The sequence below is a fragment of the Oreochromis niloticus genome, linkage group LG13 (assembly GCF_001858045.2).
Source record: "Oreochromis niloticus isolate F11D_XX linkage group LG13, O_niloticus_UMD_NMBU, whole genome shotgun sequence".
Taxonomy (NCBI): domain Eukaryota; kingdom Metazoa; phylum Chordata; class Actinopteri; order Cichliformes; family Cichlidae; genus Oreochromis; species Oreochromis niloticus.
This window is the reverse complement of record NC_031978.2, coordinates 19410995-19438904: the sequence shown is the minus strand read 5'-3', so window position 1 is coordinate 19438904 and position 27910 is coordinate 19410995. Positions and strand designations below refer to the sequence as shown.

The 27910-nt window shown below is 39.7% G+C and overlaps 3 protein-coding genes across 12 annotated transcripts; 2 read left to right on the top strand and 1 right to left on the bottom strand.

Annotated features, from left to right (window-relative positions):
• Positions 1–90: 90 nt before the first annotated feature.
• On the top strand, positions 91–4436 carry LOC106097938 (dual specificity phosphatase DUPD1). Of its 3 annotated transcripts, none has more exons than XM_013269042.3 (4): positions 91–285; positions 1626–1811; positions 1935–2158; positions 2253–3863. In XM_013269042.3, the coding sequence occupies exons 2-4, from the start codon at positions 1633–1635 to the stop codon at positions 2477–2479; spliced, it is 630 nt and encodes a 209-aa protein (XP_013124496.1). In that variant the 5' UTR covers positions 91–285; positions 1626–1632; the 3' UTR covers positions 2480–3863. The 3 variants fall into 3 exon arrangements, with proteins under 3 accessions (XP_013124496.1, XP_013124494.1, XP_013124495.1); XM_013269040.3 differs by having other exon boundaries at positions 97–434; positions 1621–1811; positions 2253–4436; XM_013269041.3 differs by having other exon boundaries at positions 97–434.
• LOC100693415 (adenosine kinase) lies at positions 3202–13925 on the bottom strand. Of its 2 annotated transcripts, none has more exons than XM_003441113.5 (11): positions 13781–13925; positions 11546–11620; positions 10443–10496; positions 7130–7208; positions 6872–7044; positions 6673–6781; positions 5411–5581; positions 5274–5309; positions 5063–5177; positions 4878–4964; positions 3202–4775 (listed from the first exon to the last, which is right to left on the bottom strand). In XM_003441113.5, exons 1-11 carry the CDS (start codon positions 13870–13872, stop codon positions 4651–4653), a joined length of 1116 nt encoding a protein of 371 aa, XP_003441161.1. In that variant the 5' UTR covers positions 13873–13925; the 3' UTR covers positions 3202–4650. The 2 variants fall into 2 exon arrangements, with proteins under 2 accessions (XP_003441161.1, XP_005474161.1); XM_005474104.4 differs by lacking the exon at positions 13781–13925 and adding an exon at positions 12837–12990.
• A 10-nt stretch (positions 13926–13935) lies between these two features.
• ap3m1 (adaptor related protein complex 3 subunit mu 1) lies at positions 13936–27737 on the top strand. 7 transcript variants are annotated; one of them, XM_005474100.3, is made up of 12 exons: positions 14021–14074; positions 14264–14319; positions 17708–17830; positions 21838–21928; positions 22292–22569; positions 25168–25339; positions 25460–25597; positions 25703–25788; positions 25869–26002; positions 26134–26341; positions 26458–26602; positions 26717–27737. In XM_005474100.3, the coding sequence occupies exons 5-12, from the start codon at positions 22297–22299 to the stop codon at positions 26815–26817; spliced, it is 1257 nt and encodes a 418-aa protein (XP_005474157.1). In that variant the 5' UTR covers positions 14021–14074; positions 14264–14319; positions 17708–17830; positions 21838–21928; positions 22292–22296; the 3' UTR covers positions 26818–27737. The 7 variants fall into 7 exon arrangements, with proteins under 7 accessions (XP_005474156.1, XP_003441033.2, XP_005474157.1 ...); XM_019366403.2 differs by having other exon boundaries at positions 22233–22569; XM_005474102.3 differs by lacking the exon at positions 21838–21928.
• Positions 27738–27910: the final 173 nt, after the last annotated feature.

Genomic DNA, 27910 nt, shown 5'->3' with positions numbered 1-27910 from the left:
TCCAGAAATAACTCGGCACTGACGAATCGTGACTGATTCTTGCAGCTGTCCAGACATTAGTGACATTCCTGTGATGATGCAAGATACTGAGTTTGTTTTTGTTTAAAACAGTGCCTGAACAGTGAACAGTGCGTGCTAAAGGAAAGTAGGTGCTGTCATGTTAGGGGTCTCATATACAGGATTACATTATGAAAGCATGCCATGTGGAGAGATCAGGTGTTGTAGTCCAACTACCTAAAAATATCATGTTAAACACTGAGCCTGAGAGAGCAGTTACCATTCCAGGTCTGTATTTCAGTCTTCATTGCTTCCTCCTGAGGGAGGTCCCTGTTGATACACACACATGTACACCCACCGGACACAAACTCACACACACACACACATATTGACGTCCACTGAGGAGAGTGGAGGTCTGCGATCCAAATTTAAAAGAGGTGAGTCGTTTCTTTACACTAAAGTGCTCGTTTTTATTTAATATCTGTTTTTTTTCCAACACCAGTACTGCGACTTGATGTCACACACCTCGTGGATCATTGATGGCTTCAGTTCAGTGTGACTTCGGTGTGAACAGTGTTTCAAAGAATATGCATGAAGGGCTTGGTATGAAGCGTGACTAGATGAAAACCAATGCTACCAATGCAGGGGTCCTAAAAGCTTTGAAAAATTGCGATAATTAATGTGAATCTATTAGTGGAGAGCGAGATGAAAAAAGTCATTTAAATTCCTATTTGGCTCCTGATATCTCATGTACTATTCTGCTATTGTTTATTATTAATATTTCAAAATGTATGATCAGTTAAGCAGCACCAGCAGCGATGATGGCAGCAAACAGAAAATGTCACGTCTGTCGCTTGAATTTGTACGTGACATCCAACAGCGTCTGTTGAGCACACAATAATACACAACAATATTACACAGAATACTGAATGACAACATACAGTTTGTATGATACCGGTCAATCATAGTTAAACCCCTTTGCAAACATGTTTCTTACTTAAATACAAATCTTTCAATGTGTTTCCATAGTAACAGTGATTTCAAAGTTGCATGCGGTATTTAATAATAATTTAATCTTAACTGGCATACATAAAGAGAATATTGCTTTTATTTATAAATGTGTAAATCCCTAAATTAATAAAATCATTATATTGTAATATTCTTTACAATATGATTTTTTTTCTAAAAGTCTGGTCTACCTACATCATCCATATCCATTTTTTCTCTGGGTGATATATTAGGTTTACAGTTATTTTCACTATTGATTGTTCATTTTTGTCATTTTTGATTCATTGCTTTTTGTTTCAACAAAAATGAGAGAAAATAGAAAGGAAAAATTACAGCTTGGAAAAAAGTAAAACCAGATGTTTACATTGGAAAAAGCTGGAGCCGGTTAATTTTTGGCATATTGCTTGCAAATGACTGATAACTATTTAGGAAAAAATGCTCATGGACTCCATAAACATTCCTGACATATAGGTGGTAATGTTACATCCCTCTAGAGCTTTGGGACAGATGGCAGTGTGCAGGAGTTCATTCAGTTTTTGATTAATTTCAGGCATATGTGTGTGTGTGTGTGTGTGTGTGTGTGTGTGTGTGTGTGTGCGTGCGTGCTGTGGACAGCACAGGAAAACAATGTCCTCTTGCATGGTGAAGTCCAGAAGTAGAAACCCATATGCAGCCGTTCAGGTGGACCCAGACAGCGCTTACATCACTCCAGGAACATTAGACCTGGAGCAGCTGTTCTGGACCGGCACCACAGCTCATTACACACACTTCAACGAGGTCTGGCCAGATGTCTACATTGGGGATGAGTGCGTAAATCTGCGTACTGCAGATGTCATTGTACTTATCAGCCCTTATACAACTATTCAGTCAATTGTGTCAAAAGTTCATGATGACAGCTTCATACTGAGTCTGTGTTTGCATAAACACAGGAAAACTGCTCTGGAGCGGCCTGGTCTGAAGGACCTGGGGATTACACATATCCTGAATGCAGCAGAGGGAAAGTGGAATAATGTGCTGACTGGTGCTCAGTACTACAGAGACATGGACATCCAGTATTATGGTGTAGAGGCTGATGACAAACCCACTTTCAACATGTCCCAGTACTTCAGGCCTGCAGCAAATTTCATCCACGAGGCCCTCGCTCACCCACAGAGTGAGTCCCGTGGGACTCTGAGGAAACCTTTGAGTTCATTATCTGGAGAAGTTTGTTTATTTTTAATAAATCCATATATCTTCATTTTTTCTAGACAAGGTCCTGGTGCACTGTGTGATGGGCCGGAGCAGGTCAGCGACACTGGTCCTGGCATACCTGATGATGAAACACAATTTAACTGTAGTGGACGCAATTGAGCATGTGCGACAGCGCCGCTGTATCCTGCCCAATCACGGCTTCTTAAAACAGCTCAGAGCCCTGGACATTTCACTGCAGGAGGAAAGGCTGAGACAAAAGAAAGAAACACAGGACCAACAGTAAATAATAAGAAATGAACTTAAAAATGTATTCTGACTTAATGTCATGTTTTCAAGGATATTCTTTGGACATTTGTTGTCTTTTCACTTGTCCTGTCATTTTCCACCTGACCATCTAATGCCATGTTTCAAACATAAAATAGCACCTCGCTCACATGATGAGCCAGTGTTGTGTGTATACAAAACAGGCAACATAGCAAAGAACCAATGTGAAATTGTGTTTTTAGGCACTTTGTTACAAAAACACACGTTTTAGTTGAATCTGCTGCAGATCTTTAAAAAACATGAAGAAATCATGAACAAACTGCTTCATTTTTTAGCATTGCATTGATCCCACACACACTGCCAGTGCCGTAAAAGCATACCTGGATTAAAATAAATAAATAAATGAGTAATGGATTGGCCTTTAAATGTCCTTCAGAAGGCTGGAGAACGATTCCTGCAGACTAACACCAGACGGACTGAATTTTGTCGCCATCTGCATGACGTTAGGGAGTACTGCAAATGTATTACAAGATCTCAGGGAGTGGCTCAAAACCTTTTGACCACAAAACCAAAGTGTTGGTTATAGTAACTGAAGGGAAAAAACTCTGCTTTAGGTATTATCCAAACACTTCTACGTAAACAAAGGAAACCATAACGAGCCATGAGAGCGAAACCTCTGAAATATGAGCTGCACTTCACATCGAGTTAGTAATAAAAAAATACCAGACACAGAAAAACATCTATGATAAAATCCGTTTTATTTTTCAATTTCAAAGTTTACCACAATGATGGGCAAACTGTTCCTACTGTCAACAATTCTCAAACAGGTTATAAGGCTTTTTTGGTGTATATGAACATATGAAGGAAGCCACGAAATTTAGGGACACTGACACATGATTCAGTCCAACCAGATAGATTTGACAACACCTCTTACAGTATTTAATCCTACACATATTTCCTACCTTTTACATAAACTTTGAATAAAGTTATATTCAAGTATTCCACGTTTATCTCACCAGTGTATGAATCACAGCACAGACATTAATACAGACGGTTTATAACACTTGGCCCCGTATAGGGATTTTCACCCAATTTCTTATGAATCTTTATTTATTACTCAAGAAAACTGATTTGATAAAAAATGAACAAAATAGTTAATTTTTTTTTAAAATAATTTAACAGAATTGCCCCGAGAGTTTGCCATGATATTGCAGAAGAACGTTAATTTATTTGAAAAAAATCAACTGAGAGAAAAGGTCTGCTTTAATGCCCACTGTATTCCTATGGCAGACAACCCCCAAATATAATGATCCATTCCCAGCAATGCATTATATATAGAAGGGAGGTCATGTCAATATCAATACTCTCATGAGCTTTCAAGTTTCCCTGCACAGACAAATGCAGGCTCATATAACATCCCCAGGCCTCTGCCCATCAAGTCTGCAAACTGCTAGAAAGAAAGAAAGGCACTCATTACTTGATGCCGGTAAAGTCTGAATATCACTGACAGTCAACATTTTGCAGCTTTCACACTTAATAGGCAGAGGCTTTGATACATTAAAAAAATGTACACTTAAAATGCCATTTGATTCACAACTGGCCAGCTAAATCGTAACTTATTCAAATAAATCAATGCAGCGCATTTCTGAGCAGCATTCAAAACCTCCTGATCAGTGTTTTATTATTTATTCCTGTGTATGTGTAAATGCATCCTCCTGTTGCTATAGCCGTTTGTGCTTGGACTCTTGTCTCCAAGGGGACGAAATAACACACAAAAAAAACATAAAACAGACTCACAGGATATTGACATGGTTTTTCCACGAGTCTGATTGGTGTCAGTGCATCCACATGCAAGAAGTGTCAGAGCTGAAGTACAGTTCAAAACTGTAGAAATCAAATGTCCGTGAAAGGAGTATTTTACATTTAGAGCCCTTTTTGTAAAGGACAATTACCACATTTCCTGGTGTTACCATGATTCCTTTAAGGTAATTTATTTAAACGAATAAACGGGCATATGAACTAGGAACTGATAAGAAATGATGTGCAGATAGATTAAAACGAAAAGAAAAACGAAGTAAAACAAAGTTGAGGGTTGCACTTGTAGAAAATAGTGGAACTTATATGTCGGGGTTGTGGAGGCAGAGTGGGTATGAGGTTTCAGGCTGAAGGAAAGGCTTTCCTGACGAATCCTCACTTGAAGTCGGGTTTTTCTGGGAAGCTGCATCCTGCTCGCTGGATGATGACATTGGCAGCGTAGTGTGCGGCCTTCACACACTGATCCAGAGGTTTCTCCTGGACAAGCTCAGACAGGAAACCTGTGTTGCAAAAGAAAGGCTTCGATGATAAAAATCAACAGAAGACACAAGACCGAAGCAAATCGACTGAGGCACAAAAATGGAAAAACTGAGGCCTCTTACCTCCTACGAAGGCATCGCCTGCACCGTTTGTGTCAACAATGTATTTGGGGTCAGTTTTTACTACAGGGAAGGTCTCAATCTTGTCACCTGGAAAGACAAGGAGAAAAATATTTCACTTCCACACAAGGACAAGAGAGAGTGAAACAGATGCCAGGAAATGGGGGGGAAAAAGAAGAAAATATTACTTAGAGCCATAACCGTTTCATCCTTCCCCTGAGTAATAACTACAACCCTCTGTCTCTTTTTGTTGTCTTTGGGTAGAGCCTGGGCTTTCCTGGCAATTTCCTTAATGTCCTTTGTCTGCAAACAAAATACACATTAACACACAAAGCAGATGATACACAGGAAATCCAGCCTTTTTCTTGTGTAAATGATAGAGTCTAACGGTCTACTCACATCAAAGTCTTGCTCTTTAGCAAAAGCAGTTGCCTCCTGAGAAAACAGAAAAAAAAAAGATCACATTGAGTTAATCTGAAATATGTGCAAATCATTAACGTCAGTGTGGAGATTTCACTGTGAGAAGTGTGGCTTACTGTCTCATTGCCAAACAGCACATCGACGTAGGGCATAACCTGCATGAGGTTATCCTTAAAGAACTGGCAGATGAAGGGCGCAGAGAGGTTCATGCAAAAGAGCTTGTTATTTTCCGAAGCATGCTTCGCTACTTTCAGGATGGACTCCAAGGAGACAGTCAGGAAGAAACCCTGGAAGGAAGGAACGACACTGGGTCAGGACTAATCTGCTTTTTATATCTGATGGGTCTAATGAGTCACATACACTAGAATAGAATTAGAATAGAATTCAACTTTATTGTCATTGCACATGTCACTAAAGCCCTGGAAAAAAAAAAAAAGCCCCACATTGAGGGCACAAAGGTGAGTGAGAGCACAGAACGTCAGGCAGGACAGTCAGTGTCACAGTTAAACCACCGAGTTATCACAGACTAATCCAAGCATGTGTTTGTGGCCCTGCTTCTGCTTGAGTCACGCTGCCAAACAATCTGAGCACGCATGATATTAACCATCTCACAACCATCATCCACGCAGAGCATGAGATTTACATAATGAATGCCAACAACGCAGGAAGATCCAAGAACCATAAAAAACAACACAGGTGAAGGCTGGACACTGCAGATCAGCACCAGGGTAAAACATAAGTGATTATGCAAGAGCACAGAGCAGGCCGAATAAGTGAACGCCGCCCTAAGTTAGGCCAGACTCACACAGGCTTAGAGGCCGGTCAGTGACCTAACCTGCAACCAAAGGTCGCTAGGGGAAAAAAAAACATTCCTGAGTGGTAGCCCAATGGTTGCTACAGGGTGATGGCAGGTGCATGATGAAATTGGTTGCAAGGAGTTTATGCTGCTTCACTGAGATTGCTCTGGTCGCTTGTCTTCAAATGCTCGCCGCGCTGTAGTGAATCTGTGAAAATGCGACAGATCCGGAAATAGACACCGTTCGCCTTCAAAGTAAAAGCTGAGCCTCAGCGCTGCAGCCAACACTTTCTAAAAGGCAGTTGGAAAGGGGTGTTGGACTTTTTCTAAGTTTTACTACAGCCCAGTGGGTAGTTAGTGAGTCTTTACAGACAACTTTACCCAACTTTACTCGAGGTTGCCAGGTGGTCATCAACCATCTCCAGGCCCATGTGACCACAACCTCACAAAGTAATTGGGTGGAACAGTCTTAAATTACAAACCACTGGACAAAAAACACAAGAGGCTTGTGATGTGACTCCATGCCCACCTTAAAGCTTCATTAAATTGGCACAAATCAGCATACAGTGATGTAATACTTACAGCAATGTAGTAGACTTTAGCTTTTTCCACCAGCTTCCAGTTCTCCTCGAGGTCTAGATGTTTATCCTTCTTATAACAGTTAGCAGCAGCTAGGTTAGCCACCAAAGACCTGAGAGCAAAAAAGTAGTAGTAGTAACACAGGTTTATAAACAGGTTAGATCACACTGAGTTTGCATGCTTTTAACATTCAATTACCCACCTGTTATCTCCGGTGATGCAAGCAGCACATGTCCCTGTGGGCTCCTCGTCCTGCTCGTAGTAGTGGGCGTCGACGTGCACCTCCTCAGCCTTCTCCTTCAGGATCTCTCCAAACTTGTCTTTCCCAATGCAGCCAAAGAACGTGCCCACCTTATGAGGTTCTTGGATCATCCACTGTAGACAGTGACAGAACCTTGGATCAATATCAGCCAGCCGATCCTGCACACAGGCCAACATTTACACTTAAAATGAATCTCACCTGAGCGATCTTTATGGAGTTCTGTGTGGCTCCTCCAGCGTGGTATTCAACCTTGAACTTCTTCACCAGCTCCTCGAACCTACAGAAAGAAACAAAGGTGTGACTGACATTTCCAAAAGGAAAGTGTGTCAAACTAGATAGGGCCAATCACTAATCAGAAGTTTGAAACCAAGAGCAAAGGATTAATAATGACTGATCGAACTGTGGCTGTTTGGCACCAAAGGTTTACACCTTATCAAATATAATTTATATATTTATTTGCTGAAGAAAATAACATGAAATCTAAAGGCAGTAAATCTTAGTTTGGTATAAAGATTGGAAACACAGCGTGCAAACTAATCCTGGTTTTTCAAATGACCCAAAGCACAATTAAATGAAGACATGTCTGATTTTTTTTAAAGACTATCAGTTGAAACAGAGCCACTTTTCCTTGTTTTGATTCCTCCCTGGGCCACCAGAAATCCACTTCCTATTGATCTAAGTGGTCTGACAGTGCACTGATAAGTGATATTATCAAGGCAATCTCCATGTAGACTTCACTGCACAGAGCATTATTTGCAGTCATTTCAAGAGCCCTGGAGAAATAAACGCCCCAAGATTTGCAATTTTTCAAAAACGTTTTTTAAGGAAAATGCATATATGTGCCTCTTATTAGGGAATATCAAAAGCTTTCCACAGGCAGTGATTACCATTGTGCTATTAAACTGGTTTGCATGACACTGCATAATTGCCTCTTTTATTGGGTTTCCCTCTATAGCGTGCCTGGTGATGGCTGTAGTCAGTAAAATCCCTTCGTATCAGACTACACTCTGCAGATAGCAGCCTCATATTTTTTCCAGGTCAAGTAGACAATACATGCATGACTGACCACTGATTATACTATCTGAACCATTTACCACTGTTATATAACACAGACATGCTTCAATTTTCTGTTTACAGCTAAAGCAAGAGAATTTGCTATCTTACGCTCCATAAATGTAGCTGTGCAACGAGCCTACACACAATGTTTTTTTGTGGTTTATTTGAGTTTCGGAGGCAGCATGTTCAAATACAGTACTGTGCAAAAGTCTTGAGCCACTCTTTATTACTTTCTAAATGAGAAACAAGTGCTGTGAATGACTAAATCATGTGCAAACATACATGGCAATACTGTAGATAAGGCAAAAGCAGGGTCTGTGCGTTTGTGCACTTCTAATCAGCTTGAAAGTCAGTACTTGACATGAACACCTCTATTCTTCAACAAAGCCTGAACTCTTAGGAAAGCCTTCTTGTAATTTTCTTTAAATAGTCTTCAGGGATAGGTCACCAGGCTCCTTGAAGGACATTCAAAGCTCTTCTTGGGTGTTGCTCTGAGGAGGCCAATCTATGACTTACAGTGCTTGGGAAGCTGTTACCAATCAGAAACTTTCCAGGTAACTCGAAAGCTGATGCTACTTTTCTGCATTTATGATTTCATCAATTTTGATAAAATCCCAAACTCCACTGGTTGAAATGCAGAACCAAAGGATACCAGGGCCTCCATGTTTTACAGATGGCTGCAGACACTCACTGCTGTACCTCTCTCCTGACCTTATCTGTACATATTGATGACAATCTGAACACAAACTCATCACTCCTTCAATTCAATTCAATTTTATTTATATAGCGCCAAATCACAACAGAAGTCGCCTCAAGGCGCTTTATATTGTACAGTAGATCGCACAATAATACATACAGAGAAAAACCCAACAATCATATGACCCCCTATGAGCAAGCACTTTGGCGACAGTGGGAAGGAAAAACTCCCTTTTAACAGGAAGAAACCTCCAACAGAACCAGGCTCAGGGAGGGGCGGCCATCTGCTGCGACCGGTTGCGGTCCTTAAGACCTGTTGCCACTAATTTTTAGTCAACTTCTTGTGAAATCTGGCATTTCCCTTCTTTAAGAATGGCTTCTGGACAGCCACCCATCCACTAAGACTATTTCTGATGAGGCCTCAGTGAACAGTAGCTGGATCAACCGAATGGCCAGACGCATCTCTCAGGTGCTGATTTAAAAAAATATTTCTTAACGACATTAGTTTTAGATACTGGTCTAAGAACTCTGCTACTTCTTCTTTTGTCCAGTTTCCTCAAGGTCACACTGTACAGCATGCTAACCTATGCCAGGTTTTTGGCTAATAACTCATCTTGTTGATGCAAAAAATACAATTTGATGTCTGAGAACAAACTATGTTTGTCTGCAGTAGCCTGCTGGTAACAAAGTACCCAATGATATAATTTTAAAAAGGCTCTTTGCTAAGTTCTTTATTATGTATACACACAATCCTTGATTCTGATTCATTCCTTTAGTACAAGGACTTAATTAAAAATCAGTGTAAGGACACCCTTAACAGACCTTCAGAAAGCCTGAAGAATTATTGCTCAAGACCACTTTAAAACAATTACAAGAAAACGTGGCTCTTTGGAAGCAAAATAGAAAGAAATGAGGGGTAGCTCAAGACTTTTGGACATTATTGCATCTCTTCAGAAAGTACAACAGGCACACTGTTGCTAAAGGTCCTGAGACTGAGCCAGAGGTTGGAGAAAGGGTGATGGGAAGAAAAATGGAGCAAGGGTGTAGGAATTATCTCCCTCTAACAGTTCAGTCCCTGAGGCGTCTTCACCAGGGGGGGGAAATCCCCTGCATGTTACGCTTCTCTGAGGACTAAAACAAGTACAGCCTGAGAGGCTTAAGAAGAAGCAAGACTAGCAGATTAAACGTGTGGACTTGCACCTTCTTATACGTGATCAATGATTCCCCTAGTACACATCACAGATCAATATCAATCACATACCGATACATAAAAAAGTGTCATTTAAATATGTGTTGATATCAAATATTATCCTCAAAAATGAGTTGTGCATGCAAGTGCCTGCCATTATCAAAGGACAACCTGCTGTCATATACAGACTGAACTGTGAAGAGTAGGAATACATCAGTGTAACCACACAAGGCCACATATGACTTTCTTATCTCCTGCTGTTAAATGTTTGCTTTCTGGCTCTTGTCTCAGAGGGACTGGGAGGAAAAGTGTCCCGGTCTGCTATTGGATGAGATGGTCTGCGCTGAATCTGCTGTTCTACCACTGGCTGTGTGTGAAGGCACAGAGGTCAATCGTGGCACTTTCTAGTGTGCGCTTGTTTTGACTGGCCCACTCCAGAGCACAGGGGCGCAAACTCAGTATGAATTCAGAAAACAAACCCTGTTTGAAGATTAGGTAAACCCACAATGGAAGAGCTCTACAAAAACCTACATAATCTACAGTGAATGTTGCAACAGAGGAGATACTAACAGTTCTTTGTGCTTCGCTTCAGCCAGGATCTGATCGTTGGGTTTCAGAGAGTACCTGCAAATAATCAGAGGAGAAAAAAAAAAGAATTACTTTCAAAGAAAACAGAAATAACAAGCATGTGGATGCCATTTATGTGAGCCAGGATTGTAAGCGCAGTAGGAAAGCTTCCAAATGTGCTGTTCACACATTTTTCCTGTGAAAGTGTGATTTGTTTTCCTCTTACAACACCTCAAATACTCTCAGTCCAACTAAAAAACAAACAAACCAAAAAAACAAGCAGTAAAGCTAAATAAGGTATGGTTTCCTTAACGGGAGGTCACACAACCGTAGGCTGGGGATTAAAGTGCAGTTGTAGTTGTGCTTTTTTGTAAGTGGGACTGAATTAGAGCTACAGCCGGCTGGTTTAGCTCTAATCCAGGAGTTTATGCAAGGGGTTAATGAGTGGACGCTGAGCTGCCCTTTGTCCCGTCTGTCTTGGTCAACTCACAGGGAACACGGCTACTCTGAGCAGATTTCAGCTGATAGCTCCCACTACTACAGAGAGTAATTAAATGTGTCATGTCAATACAATCCCTGGATTTCTACATCATAGGTAATAATCACAACTTCTACAGGATCTTTGAACGCCTCAGTTTTTGGTGATGTAAATACACGTGATGATCAAACAAGGTGCGGTTTCTTTTCAGGATGCATTAAAGCAATGCATCTGCTGAACATACAGCTCTGCTGACGCTGATTATTAGACAGCTCTGCCGCTTCCTGTGCTCTGCTTCCCTTTATCGTCCTTATCTTGCTCCTCCACTGATCAAATTACATCAGGGAATCTCTTTCTCCTTGAGCCTGTCACTGGTGTGACCTCGCTGATACCAAATGTCTCCTTTTCAATTGATCTTATGTGACTTGCAAAAAAAACAAAAAAACCCAAAACTCCTTCTCCTTTATAACATCAGGGTTAAAATAAGCATCAATGCAGTATTATTTCGGAAGTAAACACCTCCTGACAAGTATGTGTTTATATATATGCACTATTTTATTACCACTCTTTACTGGACCAATCAAAGGGCAGGATTACAAGCACTCATGATTCTAATTTTCATACTTACTTGTCTAAGAAATCTTTGTCCACAACAGCACAAATGTCCAGTAAGGGGTTTCCCATCCCAAAGAGTGAATTAGCGCTGAAACATAAAGACAAACAGATTTGAGCTACATCTCTTAATTTTAATACGACAGCGTTCACGAGTCATCTGTACATTAAATCGTTTCAGTCTCATCGCTTTGTCTTCGCTTTAATAAGGTGCTCTTAACAGTCGAGCTGGAGTGGAAATCCATTACTCCTTTGCTCTGGTTGAGCGATCTGTCAAATGCTCAGGCATTTCAGGAACAGTGTAGAAAGCCAAATTTCACTGGCTTAAAAATTTATGATTGCTCACTCCAGTGAGCGTGCCATTTTATTTCTATTCAAAAAAAGATCTGTTTCCACCCGACTTTAATTATGTGACTTAAGGCACAGCACGAATCAAAGAGACATAAATAGGAAACATGCATGACTCATCAGAAGGCACTACAAAATCCAGTCAGTCATGCATGTAACTTTGTTATGGCGTCACAACGTGGCAACATCAGGACAGCTGTACACTCAGTGTGCTTGTGCTGCTTGTGTAGTCTGCTCTTTTCCTGGGGCAAGCAACTGAAAGTAGAGCTTGAATATCACAACAAAACACAGTTTTATGATGACAAAAAAACCAAAACAAATAACAGAATTTCAGAGAACCACAGGAACCGCTACTCTGTGTGTCAACATGTTGGGCACATCGGTTGCCAAACCCAGCCAGCGAGTTAGTCCACAGTTGTTTCACCTGTAAGCAAAAACTGAACTGCGCGTGCATTATAATCCACATGCTGCCACATGCTGCCACCACGTGCCCTTAGATCTCAGTCTTGGTGTCACTTTCACAGATGCTCTTGATATGAACAATTTTTTTCTTTGTCAATGCTTTTGGGAACCCCCCCCCTCCCCCAGATGGAGCAAGTCTTTGAACACAGCTCTTGAGAGATGCCACCTCCACATGAACACGTGGAACCATATTTGCCCATAAAGGCTCTCTGTCTACTCTCACCCAAGGCAAAGATTTACAGTTAATATGAAAGAACAGCTTTTTCAAAAAAGCAAAGAGCAGTTCACGCCAAGACTTGACGGTGACTTACGCCACACAAACGGGTTTCTGTCTTGGAAAACCGTCCAGCTGATATTTGCTGCATCGTATCTACTGTCTCCTACAGCACATATATAATTTCCAATGTGCAGTCAGATGATTACTAGGCATGTGCAGACAATTACACTAAACCATGCCTGCCTTTAGATCAGCTCCCCTAACATAAGGTTGCTCTTACCTTGCAGCAGACATATTGTTCCTCTTTGTGTGCACCAGCTAGACACTGACAAACCTGTTGGGCGACCTAAAACCGGTTCAAGGGGGAGCTAGAGCATTAAAAGTTGACAATTTCACCTCAGTGTGCAGGAAGATCGATTTACCACTGCATACACAGCTCCTCCTACTCGGCGCTGGCCGATTGGAGGCAAGGGCCACGGCTGTGTGACTCTGTGTGGTGATTGGCTTGTCTCGCTGACTCTAGGCTCAGTTCACTCACTCATTTGAAGCCAAATTACACCGTGAGAAGCGTGCTGATGATTGGGCTGCTGGAGTGCCACAATACGACAGCAAGCACGCTGCAGATGAGGTGAATGTAGTAATCAGCAGCAGCCATCAGATTTCTTCAGAGCGGGGTGGTGATGGTGGAAGCACTACAGCATTGCAATGACCGCCACGTGACTTGTTTCGCAATTGAGTGTTTTGGGAGCTGGTACGGGATGGATCTTGCAAGCTCTCACTGCAGCTGTGCAGAGTCCCAGACCAAGTCCCAACATTGCTTCCTGCAGCCCAGGACAGGTGGTACTCACGCTCGACCACAACCTAAAACCTGCTGCAGCTAGATGGGCTTGCTTCACCGCAGAGGTGCCCAAACCCTTCAGGCTTTATGAGCCAACAGTTAGCTAAAGCTCTGCTTATCAAAAAGAAGAAATATCAAAGGACTTTACACCCGCTGCTAAACGCTACGACCTCGTCCCCATTGAACTGCTTCAGAGGTCTCGAAAACATCCAAAATCAATGTTTTGGTGCACGATTTTGTGCACATGTCATACACACACACATAGGCTAACAGTGTGAACCTTTTAAGGTTTGATACGCACATATATTAGCATTAAACTTGGAGGCGTGGGAGGAGGGTCGTGTCTCCTCGCTGTTATTAGGGTTATTTTTTTAGCTTTCGGTCACCTTAGTTTGACGGCATTCTCTTTAGGCGGAGGCTCGGGCTTCTCCTCCTCTGAGAGTTTTGGTTTCTTTGCTTTGGGTTCGTCTGAAGCCATGTTGACTGGGTAAAGCACGTTGCGATCACCTTAGCCGGCACGAAAAAGCGGTCATGCTATGAGCAATAGGCTGTGGTTGTGTCTCCGGGGAATGACTCGCAGGCAATAGTCCCCTCCCGCCTTTGCAGAGCTGGACCAATCAGAAGCCTGAAATATGACGCCACGCAAGGGCCGTGCAGGGTTAACGTGAAGCGATGGCAAGGTAAGGAGCAGCTAAGTCTTGAGTCACCTCTTATTTCTTTATATTTTGTTAGGAAAATGTGAAATAAGTGCGGCAGCAGTTAGTAGTCTTAATGAATCATTCTCAGGGATTTTTGAAGGACATTCAAATCTCTTGTTTGGTTGTTGGCTGGCTTTTGTCCAACACTGCTTCAATAATTTTGAGTTTCAGGGTCTGGGGAGGCCAATCCATGACTGACAGTGCTCCATCGTGGTTTTTCTACTCAGGTATGTGTGTTTGGATCATTGCTGAAAAATGAAGATGCTGATGCTAGTGCATGGTGGATCAAAACCTGATGGTATTTTTCTGCATTAATAATATCGATAATTTTAACAAGCTCTCCAACACAAAACCATTATAGACCCTCCACCGTGTTTTACAGGTGCACTGTTGTACTCTCTTGATTTCCTCTGTACATGCTGACAGTTCCTTAAATCAAAAACAAATCTTGGATTTATCACTTCATAAGACCAGTTGCCACTGATTTTCAGTCCACTTCTGGTTTAATTTGGCACACCTCATTTTGCTCTGCCACCTTTCCTCTGAGAACATTTCTGATGAGCCTTTAGTGAAATATATTTGGAGACAGATTAACTAAAGTGTCAGGTTTTTGTTTTTTTGTTTTTTTTTTACTTCCAGATACTGTTCATCTTCTGTAGATAATTTCTTTTGGGGCCTGGCCCTTCTTTTTTTGCAGTTTCTTTAGATCTTTTAAAGACACATAGCACACAATGCAGTGACTCCTTGTAATGAAAAAGACACAGAACATAACGAAACAAGAAAACATTGAATACAACAGTGAATACAAATACAACAGTTTAATTTTAGGTTATAGAGTTTACTGTCTATCTTTGCCGAGGAATGGTCGGAAAGCGTAAAGAAGGCGCTAAACGAAATCCTGCAAGACTGTACTGAGGGAAACAAAACCCCAGCTCCACCACACGACGCCGGGTTATAGCTGTCCGTAAATATAGCCGGATTAAAAAGCCCGAAACTTTGTTATCAAAGTGCGGCTCGAGTTAACGCCGAGCTTGCTTTGGTATTTAAATCACCCGGGATATTTATTAGTAATATGTAGGCTTTGACTTTATGATTTGTTTTCTTGCTGTACCGGCTTCGTTGCATTTACGTGTTCGTAGATCTGCAGGCGTCTCCTCAGCTTCTCGGGGAGTTGTGGAGCCATATTGGCTCAAAAGTAATAATCTTTTTTTCTTTTTCTTTTTTTTTCTTTTTTAAATTGCAGAAATATATCACGTACAACAAATATGGCAATCGTTACAAAGATTTTTTTTCTAACTTGAAATAGTACTAGAACAGGCTGTGTTTCAACATATAGAAGATAGATATTAAACAGGAAGTACAAACAACAACAATAAATTAAAAAATAAATTAAAAAAACAAAGACAAACCAAACCAAACCCCCCCCCCAAAAAGGGATAATTAAGAGACATAAAAGAAGTTATACCTTAGGGTTTTTCTAACAGATTTAGTTCATTAATCATATGATACAGATCCACAGCTTGTTTTTTGCCCATAAACTTTACAGATGAGAAGAAGAGGCAGAGTTCTTTGTGAAGAGTAAAAATGGACGGCTTTGTTTTCAGAAAACGACATTTGTGAATGAAGAATTTACCCATAATAATTATTACATTTATAACATTTTCAAGTTTCTTTTCTTTTCTTAGAGATCCAAACATAATATCATTTTTAGAAAATTCAATTAAGTTTGGAAACCTTGGGAAAAGCCAGTAGTGCACATCGTTCCACAGGGCTTTACAGAATATACAATCATAAAATCGATGTTCTGTCAATTCAATATCCCCATCACAAAAAGAGCAAGAGTTATTATCAATAGCAAAGCGACGTCTGAGAAATTCTTTGGAAGGGTAAACACCAGAGAGGATTTTGTAGTGGACCTCCTTAGCTTTGGGAGGAATGGGACGTTTTAGGTAATGTTTTCTGATCTCTTTCTTTTGATCACCGGGGAACAGATGTGAGAAGGAGTTTGGATTGGATCTATATGGGAAAAAAGCATTAGTAAATAATTTCCTAATTTTGGAGTGTTTTAGACTGTTAGCTGTAATGTTGTGCCCTTTACTAAGAGTTCAGGGAGGTCAGGGGATCTGTAGTCAGGGTTTTGAAAAAGATGCTGTACATAGAATGTTTTGAGGGATAGCCTTAGTATTTTTTTGAAATTCTTTGTTATTTATTTGCAGATTATAATTGGCAGTGAAATCTTCAATAGAATTTTACCTCTATCATTTAACAAATGCATCACTGACCAGATGCCCTTTTCGCATCATTTTTGCATAAAGAATAATTTGTATCCAACTTTTATGTAACAACAGTTCCATAGGGGAGTATTGTGTGCACTATAATTATGTTTGTATATTAATTTCCAGTATAATAAAACATGCTGGTGAAAGGAAGAGAGCTTTATGGGGAGTTTTTCTTAATGTCAAAATCATAAGTAAAAGATACACATATACATACCCAAAATATTTGACACTGGATTTTACAGGAATAGTAAAAGTGTTAGAAATAGTACAATCTTTTAAGGGTAAGATCTCACATTTGTTTAAATTCAGATTTAACCCTGAAGCTTTTGAGAAATTTTCAATAATCTGTAGAATTTTGGGGATTTCATTCAGGTTATTTAGGAAAATGGTTGTCATCGGTTAACTGGCTGATAGAGAGCTCTTTACCCAGAACAGATATCTTACCAACGTCAGCATTTTTAATCAGTATGGAAAGCATTTCTGTTGCTGCGATAAACAGCAATGGCCAGATTGGACATCCTTGTTTTATTCCTTTGCAGATCCTAAATCTTTGTGAGGTGCCATGTGGAAGACACACTGAACTTAATGACCTTGTAGTACCATATCACCCCAAGCACTTCGCTCTTGAACTGCAGGCTTACTTGTTGTTCCTAGAGTATTTAAAAGTATTAGCTTTTCTAATCTACAGAAATATGCTGTACTTTTTCACCATCCTCGATCCACTTGGCTCGGGATCTCAGATAGGCTCTTTTGGCCTTTTTACTATAAATACCGTCTAAGGAAGACTGTAGAATACAACTATGTTATTTGTCATCATCGCTAAAAAAGGGTTTAGAGCAGATGTGATTTAGTTCCCTGCTAATTTCAGTTTCTTTTTGCTTGTTCTGGTTAGCTATTATTTTACTGTGTTTAATTGAGATTTGACATACTTTAAACTTCCGTTGCTAAAATTTTCATTGGTAAGCAGGGATGAGTTAAACTTTCAGTAATCTTTATTATGAGAGTTTTTAAGTTGAGGTGTGACATTAAAATGTATCACACAGTGGTCGGTAAAAGGCGCAGCTGAGACACCCACATCTACATTATTCTGCATTATACTGTCTGAGATTAGCCAGAAATCGATACGAGTTTTAGCTGAGCCATCAGGCTTGACCCATGAAAAGGACTGAACAAGCGAGTTAGCTAATTTCCAAGGATCTATTAGGCTGAGATCTAAACAGAAGTTGTGTAAAAATGAATTTATATGATGGGATTGGAATTTAGAGGGTGATCTATCAAGCCATTCGTTATAAACCACATTGAAATCTCCTCCTAATCTCCTCCCCCTGTCCTGCAGACCCCACACCACTATCTCATCTCCATATACAGGAGAAAACTCTTCTTCCTCTCTGTCATCCAGACTGAGGTCCCCCCACTGTTTGTCATCGAGTTCCTGCACAGAGTGGCGGACACATTTCAGGTGTGGTTTGAGCGCTGTGTTCTTCAAGTCTTTGATTGTGTCTAGAAGAAGTAAGACAGATTGTGGTTCACGTCAAGTGATCAGATTTCACTTCCCAATCAGAAGCCTGAAATATGACGCCACGCAAGGGCCGTGCAGTAGTGGTGTGCGATACTGCATATTTTGGTATCAGTCCGATACCAAGTAAATACAGGCCAGTGTCGCTGATACCGATACGATACCAATACTTTTCAATAAATAAGGTGGATGCATCATTGAATTGCTAAAGCTGAATCAATTTTCATGACCTTAAGTGTTTTTTTGTTATGTTTCCTTTTTTATTATTAAATAGTTAAAACCCAGGACATAATTAGGACAAAGTTTATAATTAAATAGAAAATGCTTTATTATAATTTTTTCTTTTTTAGAAAAATCTTTTTTAAAAAGTGCAAACCAGTAAACAAATTAAAACAAACAAGTGCTGTTGAGAAACTCTAATACAAAAGTTACAATTCAAATTCTCAACAACAAAAACAACAACTGGTGAAAATATAAATAATATGCAAACGACTTAACACACCCCAAAGTGTCTAAGTCACGTCACGTGACGCCGCAGCATCTAAACACAAGAGGGGGGAGGGGGAGCAAAGTGTGCCTGCTCTGCGCTGACACAGGAGCAGCGAATCCGGCGACCTGGCCGTTTCATCTTTGCCGAAACCACAGCATTGCAAACAAGAGCAGAACTTAAAGTAAAGAATCGATCTCACCAGGCTAGTATCGATCCGATACCGATGCCGACTTGGTATCGATACATTCAATATTTGGATGGTTCCGCCCACCACTACCGTGCAGGGTTAACGTGAAGCGACGGCATGGTAAGAAGCAGCTAAGTCTTGAGTCACCTCGTATTTCTTTATATTTTGTTAGGAAAATGGGAAATAAGTGCGGCAGCAGTTAGTAGTCTTAATGAATCATTCTCCAGGATTTCTGAAGGACATTCAAATCTCTTGTTTGGTTGTTGGCTGGCTTTTGTCCAACACTGCTTCAATAATTTTTGAGTTTCGCAGTCTGGGGAGGCCAATCCATGACTGACAGTGCTCCAAGGAGTCCAACAAATAAAAACATATGTTCAAGACTAGATTATTGGCTTGTCTCTCAAATAATAACAACTTATGTTACTAAATGTGAAACCCAATCAACCCCGCTTACTGATCACTGTCTAATAAGTCTCTCATCCTTATGTAGACAACAAAGGGCTGAAAACATACAGAAATTTAATAATAGTTTATTGCAGAACAAAGACTTCTGTACACAAGTTAAAAAAATTAAATTAGAAATTGATAACATGATGATGTCTAATGTTGGCAAATGGGAATGGTTCAAATACAGTGTTAAACAACTAGCTATAGAATCTGGAAAGAAAGAATCTGCCCTTCGCATACAGAAAAATCTAATTGAACAAATACATTTGTTATGTGGTAAGCCTGATATAACTGCAGAAGAGTCAGAAAGTTTACAATCTTTACAAACACAACTAGACAATGTGTACCTGGAAAAAGCTAAGGGAGCATATATGAGATCTAAAGCCAAGTGGATTGAACATGGGGGAGAAAAATCATCTTATTTCTATAACCCTAGAGAACCGTAGACAAACAAAGAAAAAAATAACTAAATTGAGTAAGGATGGCACTATGATAGAGGACCCAAACCAAATAAGTAAAGAAATTAACATTTTTTATAGTAATTTGTATAAGCAAAAAAATCAAAAAGAGAATGCAGATATCTTTTTGTTATGATCAAAAATCAGGTAAAAGCAATTAAATGAGGAAGATAAAATATTGTTAGAAGAAGATTTGAATATAACTGAAATAGAAGTGGCCCTAAAACAAATGGAAAATGGAAAATGGCCTGGAATAGACGGCCTAACAATTGAATGTTATAAGACATTTTGGCAAGACTTCAAGATTTGTTATTTAAAGCCTTTTTGGACTATTTTAATAATGAATAATTATCTCCAACAATGAAAACAGGATTAATAACTTTGTTGCCAAAACCAAACAAAAATGTACTGTTGCTAGACAGCTGGAGACCCATAACACTCTTATGTAACGACTACAAACTACTAGCATTAACATACACAAACAGAATTAAGTGTCTTTACAAAATTAATTGACGAGTGTCAGTCAGCGTTTATTAAAGGTAGACAAATTCATAACAACATAAGATTGATATTAGATATGATAGACTACCGATCCTTTATTAATTCAGAAAGTTTAATATTATTCATTGATTTTTTTTTAAAGAGTTTTAGAGTTTGATTCAATAGACCATGAAACAAATTTTGTAAAGTGATCAAACTGCTTTACAAACAGATTTACAGTTACGTTTCTCTTAACCCAGGCATAACACCTAGAATAGATATCCTGTGGTATTTGGCAGGATCGCCCAATTTCTCCAAAATTATTTATCCTCTGCACTCAGTTAATGGCCTACCTCACTGTGAACCATCCAGACCTTGAAAGAATAAATATATTGGATACTGAATTTAAAATAAGTCAGTTCGCAAATGACACAGTAATATTCTCGAGAATAAATCAATACTCGAGAAAGCTTTGAATGTAATTTAATTTTTTTCTAAAGCATCAGGTTTGTGTCTGAATCGAAAGAAGTGTGAACTTTTGCCACTTTATGATTGTTTGGAAAATAGCATGAGGATGATTCCTGTGAAAAATGAAGTTAAATATTTAGGCATTTATTTAAATAAAGACATCAAAATTAGAGAGTCAAAAAACCTGAAAGACAAAATTGATGCTATGTCCAAAACACTAAATCATTGGTTAACGATACACATTACAATGTTTGGACACAATTTATTATCAAAATCAGAGGGTGTCTCAAAGATGGTTTACCCAGCTTATTCATTATAAATTACCCCGCATAGTATTAAAAAGATTAACTCCATAATCTATCGATTCATTTGGCATAATAAAACACATTACATTAAAAAATCACAACTGGTCAAAGAATACACCAAAGGAGGTATAAGGACCATTGATTTTCAATCAATGGTTGGAGTATTTAAAATAAACTGGTTAAAAGTCTTTCTATTAAAGCCGGACTCCGTATGGTTTCATATCCCCAAAAATATTTTCAAAAAGGTGGGAGGGTTGGATTTTCTCCTGAAATGTGATTTTTGATACATCGAAGTTGCCTGTCAAACTGTCAGAATACCATAAGCAGGTCTTGTCTTATTGGAAGATGGGTTTTGCCCATAACTTCACGCCCCATGGCTCCACCTTGTGGAATAACAGGACCATTACAATTAATAGGAAGTCATTATTCATTAAGGAGTGGTATCAAAAAAAGATAATTTTTATAACAGATTTACTTGATGAGAAGGGGCAGTTTCTCGCATTAGGTGTTTTTAAAGTCAAGTTTAACATTGAGTGTTCCCTTAGAGAATATAACAGTCCTTCTACCTCTGCTGAATTTGATGCAAAATCATTTCCCTTACTCTAACGGACAAATAAGGTTACCTTCTTTACAGTTAAATCAGATTCCTTTAATCAATAAAAAGTGTGGTAATAAAACCATAAATAAAATGTTTAAAAATATATTATTTCACGATTTTAACAAAAACACAAAATTAAAAGGGTGTAATATTAAAATAACAAAAAAACAACACATTTTTTGAAATGGCCTATCCCACCCAAAGTTAAAGAAATGCAATTTAAAATAATTAATGGGTATTACCCAGCAGTAGAAACGAAACGAAACAAACAAACAAAAAAAACAAAAAACTGAGGGAAACAAGCCCCTGGTCCCTCCACACGGCGCCGGGTTATAGCTGTCCGTAAATGTAGCCTGATGAAAAAGCCCGAAACTTTGTTATCAAAGTGCGGCTCGAGTTAACGCCGAGGTTGCTTTGGTATTTAAACCACCCAGGGTGTTTATTAGTAATATGTAGGCTTTGACTTTCTGATTTGTTTTCTTGTTGTACCGGCATCGTTGCGTTTACGTGTTCGTAGATCTGCAGGCGTCTCCTCAGCTGCTCGGGGAGTTGTGCAGCCATATTGGCTCAAAAGTAATAATCTTGGCACAGAGAAGTGGAGTCAGCAGGTAAAACTTTTTCTTTTTTTTTTAAGATTTGTGATTGTTTTAAGGCTATCATATATATTTAGAGCAGCCATGCGGCTGTTACGCCTCTCACTGTCAGGTTTATTGATCACATTTAAGGTTAATTGCAATGTGACTCTTGTACCTGAGAGTAAAGTTAGTTTGAGAGGTTGACTGTAGGTTGACTGTAGGTAGGGTAAATGTTAACAAGTGACATCGCTTTGTTTTGATTTGGGCATTGTCGGGTAACTGTCAGGATTTATTTATTTTAAAATCTGCTGATTTTATCCTTGCCTGTCACTCTTAGTTAATAACTGAGCACAACCAACAACAACAACAACAAAAACAATCACTTCATTGTTGCAGCTGAGATGATCCACAGCCTGTTCCTCATTAATCACTTGGGAGACATCTTCCTGGAGAAACACTGGAAGAGTGTCATCAGCCGAAGTGTGTGCGATTACTTCTTCGAGGCAAGGGAGAAAGCAGTGGATCCAGAGAATGTGCCCCCTGTCCTGCAGACCCCACACCACTATCTCATCTCCATATACAGGGGAAAACTCTTCTTCCTCTCTGTCATCCAGACTGAGGTCCCCCCACTGTTTGTCATCGAGTTCCTGCACAGAGTGGCGGACACATTTCAGGTGTGGTTTGAGCGCTGTGTTCTTCAAGTCTTTGATTGTGTCTAGAAGAAGTAAGACAGATTGTGATTCACGTCAAGTGATCAGATTTCACTTCCCCTTAGCTGATCGTCTGGAAGAATGCAGTTAAGGGAACAAAAGAGATTGTACAGTTAAGGAGGAAGGTGTCATTTTTACTTTGCTGTGTGAGATTTTGGAAAACGTTCAGAGTTGTTTTAACCAGCCATCAAAATGCATAAACGGTGTATCCTGTGCAAGTAAGAATGTCAGTGCCTGGGCCTATAAAAATGCGAAACGTTAGATGATTCAAATATGGTAGTTAATAACTGGGCACAACAAAAGAAGAAGTTGCTGCCTTCTTCTCTCATACGCTCCCGAACAGAAGTCCTATTCTGACATTCAGCAGACTTTCATGTTGAGGATTGCTGGGTCTCCAGTTATAACCCAGAGACAAAATATTGGTCTTGTGGGGAAGTGCCTACAAGAGTGATGTCAGATGTTCCGTGAACATTTGATTTGAACTGTGTCACTTCCTATTGTGGACCTGCTGAGCGCGCACTAAAAATGGTTTTTCTTTTTGCCAACACCATCCACTGCATTTTACGGGCGTGCATCAGAACAGCACTTTGAGGAAGGGATCCAGTTGTAGCAGGAGTGTGGAGAGGAGTGTGGCGCTGCACAAGAAGCTTCAATTTTAGGATTTGACAGGTGCACACTCACCTTCAATACAAGTGCAGTACACAAGAAAAAAAAAAGCCACACATGTGCATGAAACACATCTTAAAGCAGTCTTCTAGTCAAACTGTGGTTGTTAATCTACATGGGGAGTTTTTTGTTTTTTTTTCATGAAAGGCATTGCCTGCTCCAAGGCAACCTAAGCAGCCCATTAAAACTACACAAAGCCTGTAGTGACACTTTGTGTTACGGTCAAACCCGGGGAACAAATGTATCTCACCATTTGGCATTCCCTATAAATTGGAAATCAAGTGTTTAGTTACTCTTTGGAAGTAAATCTACACACAAATGATTGCTGCAAGGTCGAGGGACACATTTCCAGAGAGTCACCAGGTTAGAGTACAACATCAGAGAAGAGAGTGTGAGTGTGTGTAGGCAATATTCAAAATATTCATGTTAAGGAAGTAAGAATATAAAAATGATCCTTTTTAAGGAAAGGTTTTTGGTGTGTTATATGGACATGATGACAATATAGCAATATAGCATGATGACAATTTTGTTGTTTGTTTTTTTTTTTTTATCTTGTTCTTTATTGTGTCTTTTGTATCATGTTAACAAAGAAATCTTTCAGCCAAGCAGACTAACTGCTTTTGTCGGTGCTAAATTTATGTGACATGACAAATGGCAAATGCCATTAGTAAGCATCACCTTGTTTACCAGCAAGCTGATGTCTGATGATACCTGCTTGTCCAATCCACCAGTGCATCCTAGAAAGCTTTCCGCTGTTCCCTTATTCATAAAGGGTCGCCACAGCAGGTGGAGCCGCATATTTGTTTTGGTAGATTTTTATACCGGATGCCCTTCCCAACACAACCCTTCCAGGTGTTCCTGTCTTATTCAGGTCTCAAACCAGGGAGCAGACACAATGTGTTAACTCTACACTATGAAGCCACGAGAAATGCATCAGAAAACAATCTTCCTAAAAACAAAACAAACAAATATATATATATATATATATATATATATATATATATATATATATATATATATATATATATATACATAATGCACATAATTTAAAAAATATATATTTTTATTACAACAAAGTAATGCACAGGAATGATCCATGGATGCAAGTACTGAGTAAGATAAAATGTACCTGCTCTAAAAATTATGAAATTCTTGTGTAACGTAAAAAAAAATACTTATGGCAAGTTTAAAATAGTTTATTAAGGTAAAAGAAATGCACAAAAGAAAAAAGTACAATTAAACAGAAAATTGTGAAATCGATAAAATAAAGGTGGTATATAAAAAAATATAATAATTACATGTTTAGCTCATCCAGCCTAAGGAGTCATGGGATTGTACATTTGCCCCTCTGTCCACCAACCATAACAATCGTTACTACTCCATTAGATATTAGTGAAGCTCGTACCGACCGAGGTCCTGTTTATTGATTTATGACCACATTTTCCAGATTTTCACACTATAACCTTCATGCACACTTAACAACTTATCAGTTTCACCAAATTCCTGCTCTTGAAGTGTTGAATCCAACCCATCTAGCAAAGTCGTTTACATAAGATTCTCAATGTTGATAGATTTTGCTTGCACAAAACGATAAAGGACTTTGTGAAATAGCAAAAGTTGTCAAATATCGTGTTGTTACCCATGTTGCATACAACTTCTGTCCTGTTGAGAGATGATCATGATCCTATTGGTCATGGAGAGAGTGGTCCGATTGGTTGACTTTTTATGGCCTTGGTCCTGGTCCTTGTGCTGTAGATGATGCAGAGAGCAGTGGCATCATCTAATATGAACATCCATAGGGATACATCTCTGATGGGCCCCAGATGGCTTGCTTGTGTGTAAATGCTTGAAAAACATCTACACAGGCTTTGGTGTAACGGGCAGCTTTGTTGACAGGACTACTTTGGAGAGTGCTCTGAAAGTGTGATCAGTGACAACCTGGTGATCGTTTATGAGCTGTTGGAGGAGATGCTGGACAATGGATTTCCACTAGCAACAGAGTCCAACGTCCTCAAGGAGATGATCAGGCCTCCCAACATCCTGCGATCAGTCGTCAACACGCTAACAGGTAACTGGAGGTCACCCTGACTTTGGAGGTGTTAATTAACCTCTAAACTAAAGTACAAGTAAACTCTGCAGTGTTAATGTGTACATTTGTGGCTTCACCTTGGTTTTGTTTCTTTTTCAGGAGGTAGTAATGTTGGAGAAACGTTGCCACAAGGTCAGCTGTCCAACATCCCATGGAGGCGGGCTGGTGTCAAATACGCCAATAATGAGGCGTATTTTGATGTGACAGAAGAAATAGATGCTATTGTGGACAAATCCGGTACAAACTGACACTTATTTCATCAGAACATATTATAATGGTGTATAAGTCCCTTTTCTTCATGTAAGGTTTCATAGGTGAGATTTATCGCTCCTCCTTTTCCAGGTACGACAGTATCTGCAGAGATCCAGGGTGTAATTGAAGCCTGTGTGAAACTCAGTGGGATGCCTGACCTGACGATGTCCTTTATGGTGGGGGTAACTTCCTCTCAGTCTTTTATGCCTAACTGTCAGTGCTTTGCTTTTGTAACACTTCTCACTGTTGATGACAGAATCCTCGGCTTCTTGATGACGTGAGTTTCCACCCATGCGTGCGGTTCAGGCGCTGGGAGTCGGAGCGTGTCCTGTCGTTCATCCCACCGGATGGAAACTTCACGCTCATGACTTATCACATCAGCTCTCAAAAGTAAGCGCAGGCATCATTTTCTCACTGGGAGATGAAATAATTCAGATTTAATTGATTTAAATAACAGAATTCACACCACCAATCATTCAGGTTTATTGTAGCCATTGCTATTTCTTTATGTCCTTCCTCAGTCTTGTAGCCATTCCAGTCTATGTGAAGCAGAGCATCAATTTCTTCGAGGCAGGATCTTGCGGTCGCCTCGACATCACCATTGGACCCAAGCAGACTATGGGAAAGACAGTGGAGGACCTGAAAGTCACTATCCACATGCCTAAGGCTGTGCTTAATGCCAACCTCACAGCCACACAGGGAAACTATACCTATGACTGCACTACAAAGGTAACCAGCCACCACCAAGGCTGTCATAAGCAATAACACAGCAGGAGTGAGCTAAGCGAGCATGTTTTGGAGACACTAAAATTAATAAAAAGCATTTATTTTTCCTCTTTTGGTAGATGTTGGTTTGGGACATTGGTAAGCTTAACCCCCAGAAGCTTCCCAACTTGCGAGGCAGTCTGAGTATGCAGACAGGAGTGCCTAACCCTGAAGAGAACCCCTCACTCAATATTGACCTAAAGATCCAGCAGCTGGCCATATCAGGTAATCTATCAAAGCGTGACTTCAGTCAAGTCTGAAATTTAAAACCGTTGATCCCTTCAGACCTGTTATTTATCTTCCTTGATTTATATTACACTGCTCTCCTCCTCTGTGCAGGTCTTAAAGTGAGCCGTCTCGACATGTACGGAGAGAAGTACAAGCCATTTAAAGGTGTCAAATATGTGACTAAAGCGGGCAAATTCCAAGTGAGGACCTGAGCAGTTACTGTCAGAGGTCAGCAATCCAACATGCCAAATAGAAGCAAGTTTGCTGCACCGCTGACTCACCTCTCCAATAAGTCTTACATATCCACCTGCTCATTGTAATTAATGAACAATTCTGCGTTTTCTTTAGGTTATTTATTTTGTTTAGCATCACATTTGTATGTTTTTGCGGTTTGTAAAGGGAAACCTTAATAATCAGCGTGACTTAATTGAAGTGCTATTAGTTTCTATCCAGTTTGAATGTGACTCATTCTTTTCTTTCTTTTAATTTTTTTTTAATCCAACACATTTTGAGTGTTGCCTAAGGGGAATATTTTGGTTTGAAAAAGGACATTTACAGCTCACTGCCACGCTCACCACTACATCACTGCACCTAAATTAAGTTGCCTGCATGTTGCCTGAGAATAAACAGACCTGCCTTTGAAAACTTTTTTTTTTCTTTTTTGGTTAGTCAGTTTTATAAAGATAGATATTTTTATTTTTGAAAGATAAAAACTCTTTATCTACTTTCTGAGCAGCTGCAGTGTCTTCACGCCCTGCTGGTGTTTTGCACTCCCTCTCTTATGTGGCCTTTTTGGAGGAGCTTCTGATGCTTCTTATAGCACGAGCTATAGCACAAAACTTCATGTTTTGAATGCCAGAGGAAATTTTAAAAAAATGTATATCCTCTATTCAAGTGTGGTGAAGACTTGTGTGGTGGTCATCATTTGATGATCAGTGACTCAGACGGGTTATCGGGAACACTTCTGTCTGAAGTCCACAAGATCCTCAAATAACCTCAATTGCAGCTTCTTTACTCAGCACAGCATTTGCACAATCAATTGTTCATGTGGGAAATACTACTTAAAGCTCTTGTATGAAGTTGAATCTGTATTTCAGTTTATAAGATGTCTTATAAAAACTTCAAAATGAAAGCTGAGTGGGGTTTTTTTTTTTTCACCTTTTTCTGGTTTCAAAACTTGGATGGTAACGCAGATTTCATAAATTTTGCTCCTCAGACCACCTCAGTGAGACAGTTAAAGATACAGTTCAGAATTTAATAGGTTGAACAAAAATGTAGGGATTTGTGTAGCCCCAATTTTCAGGG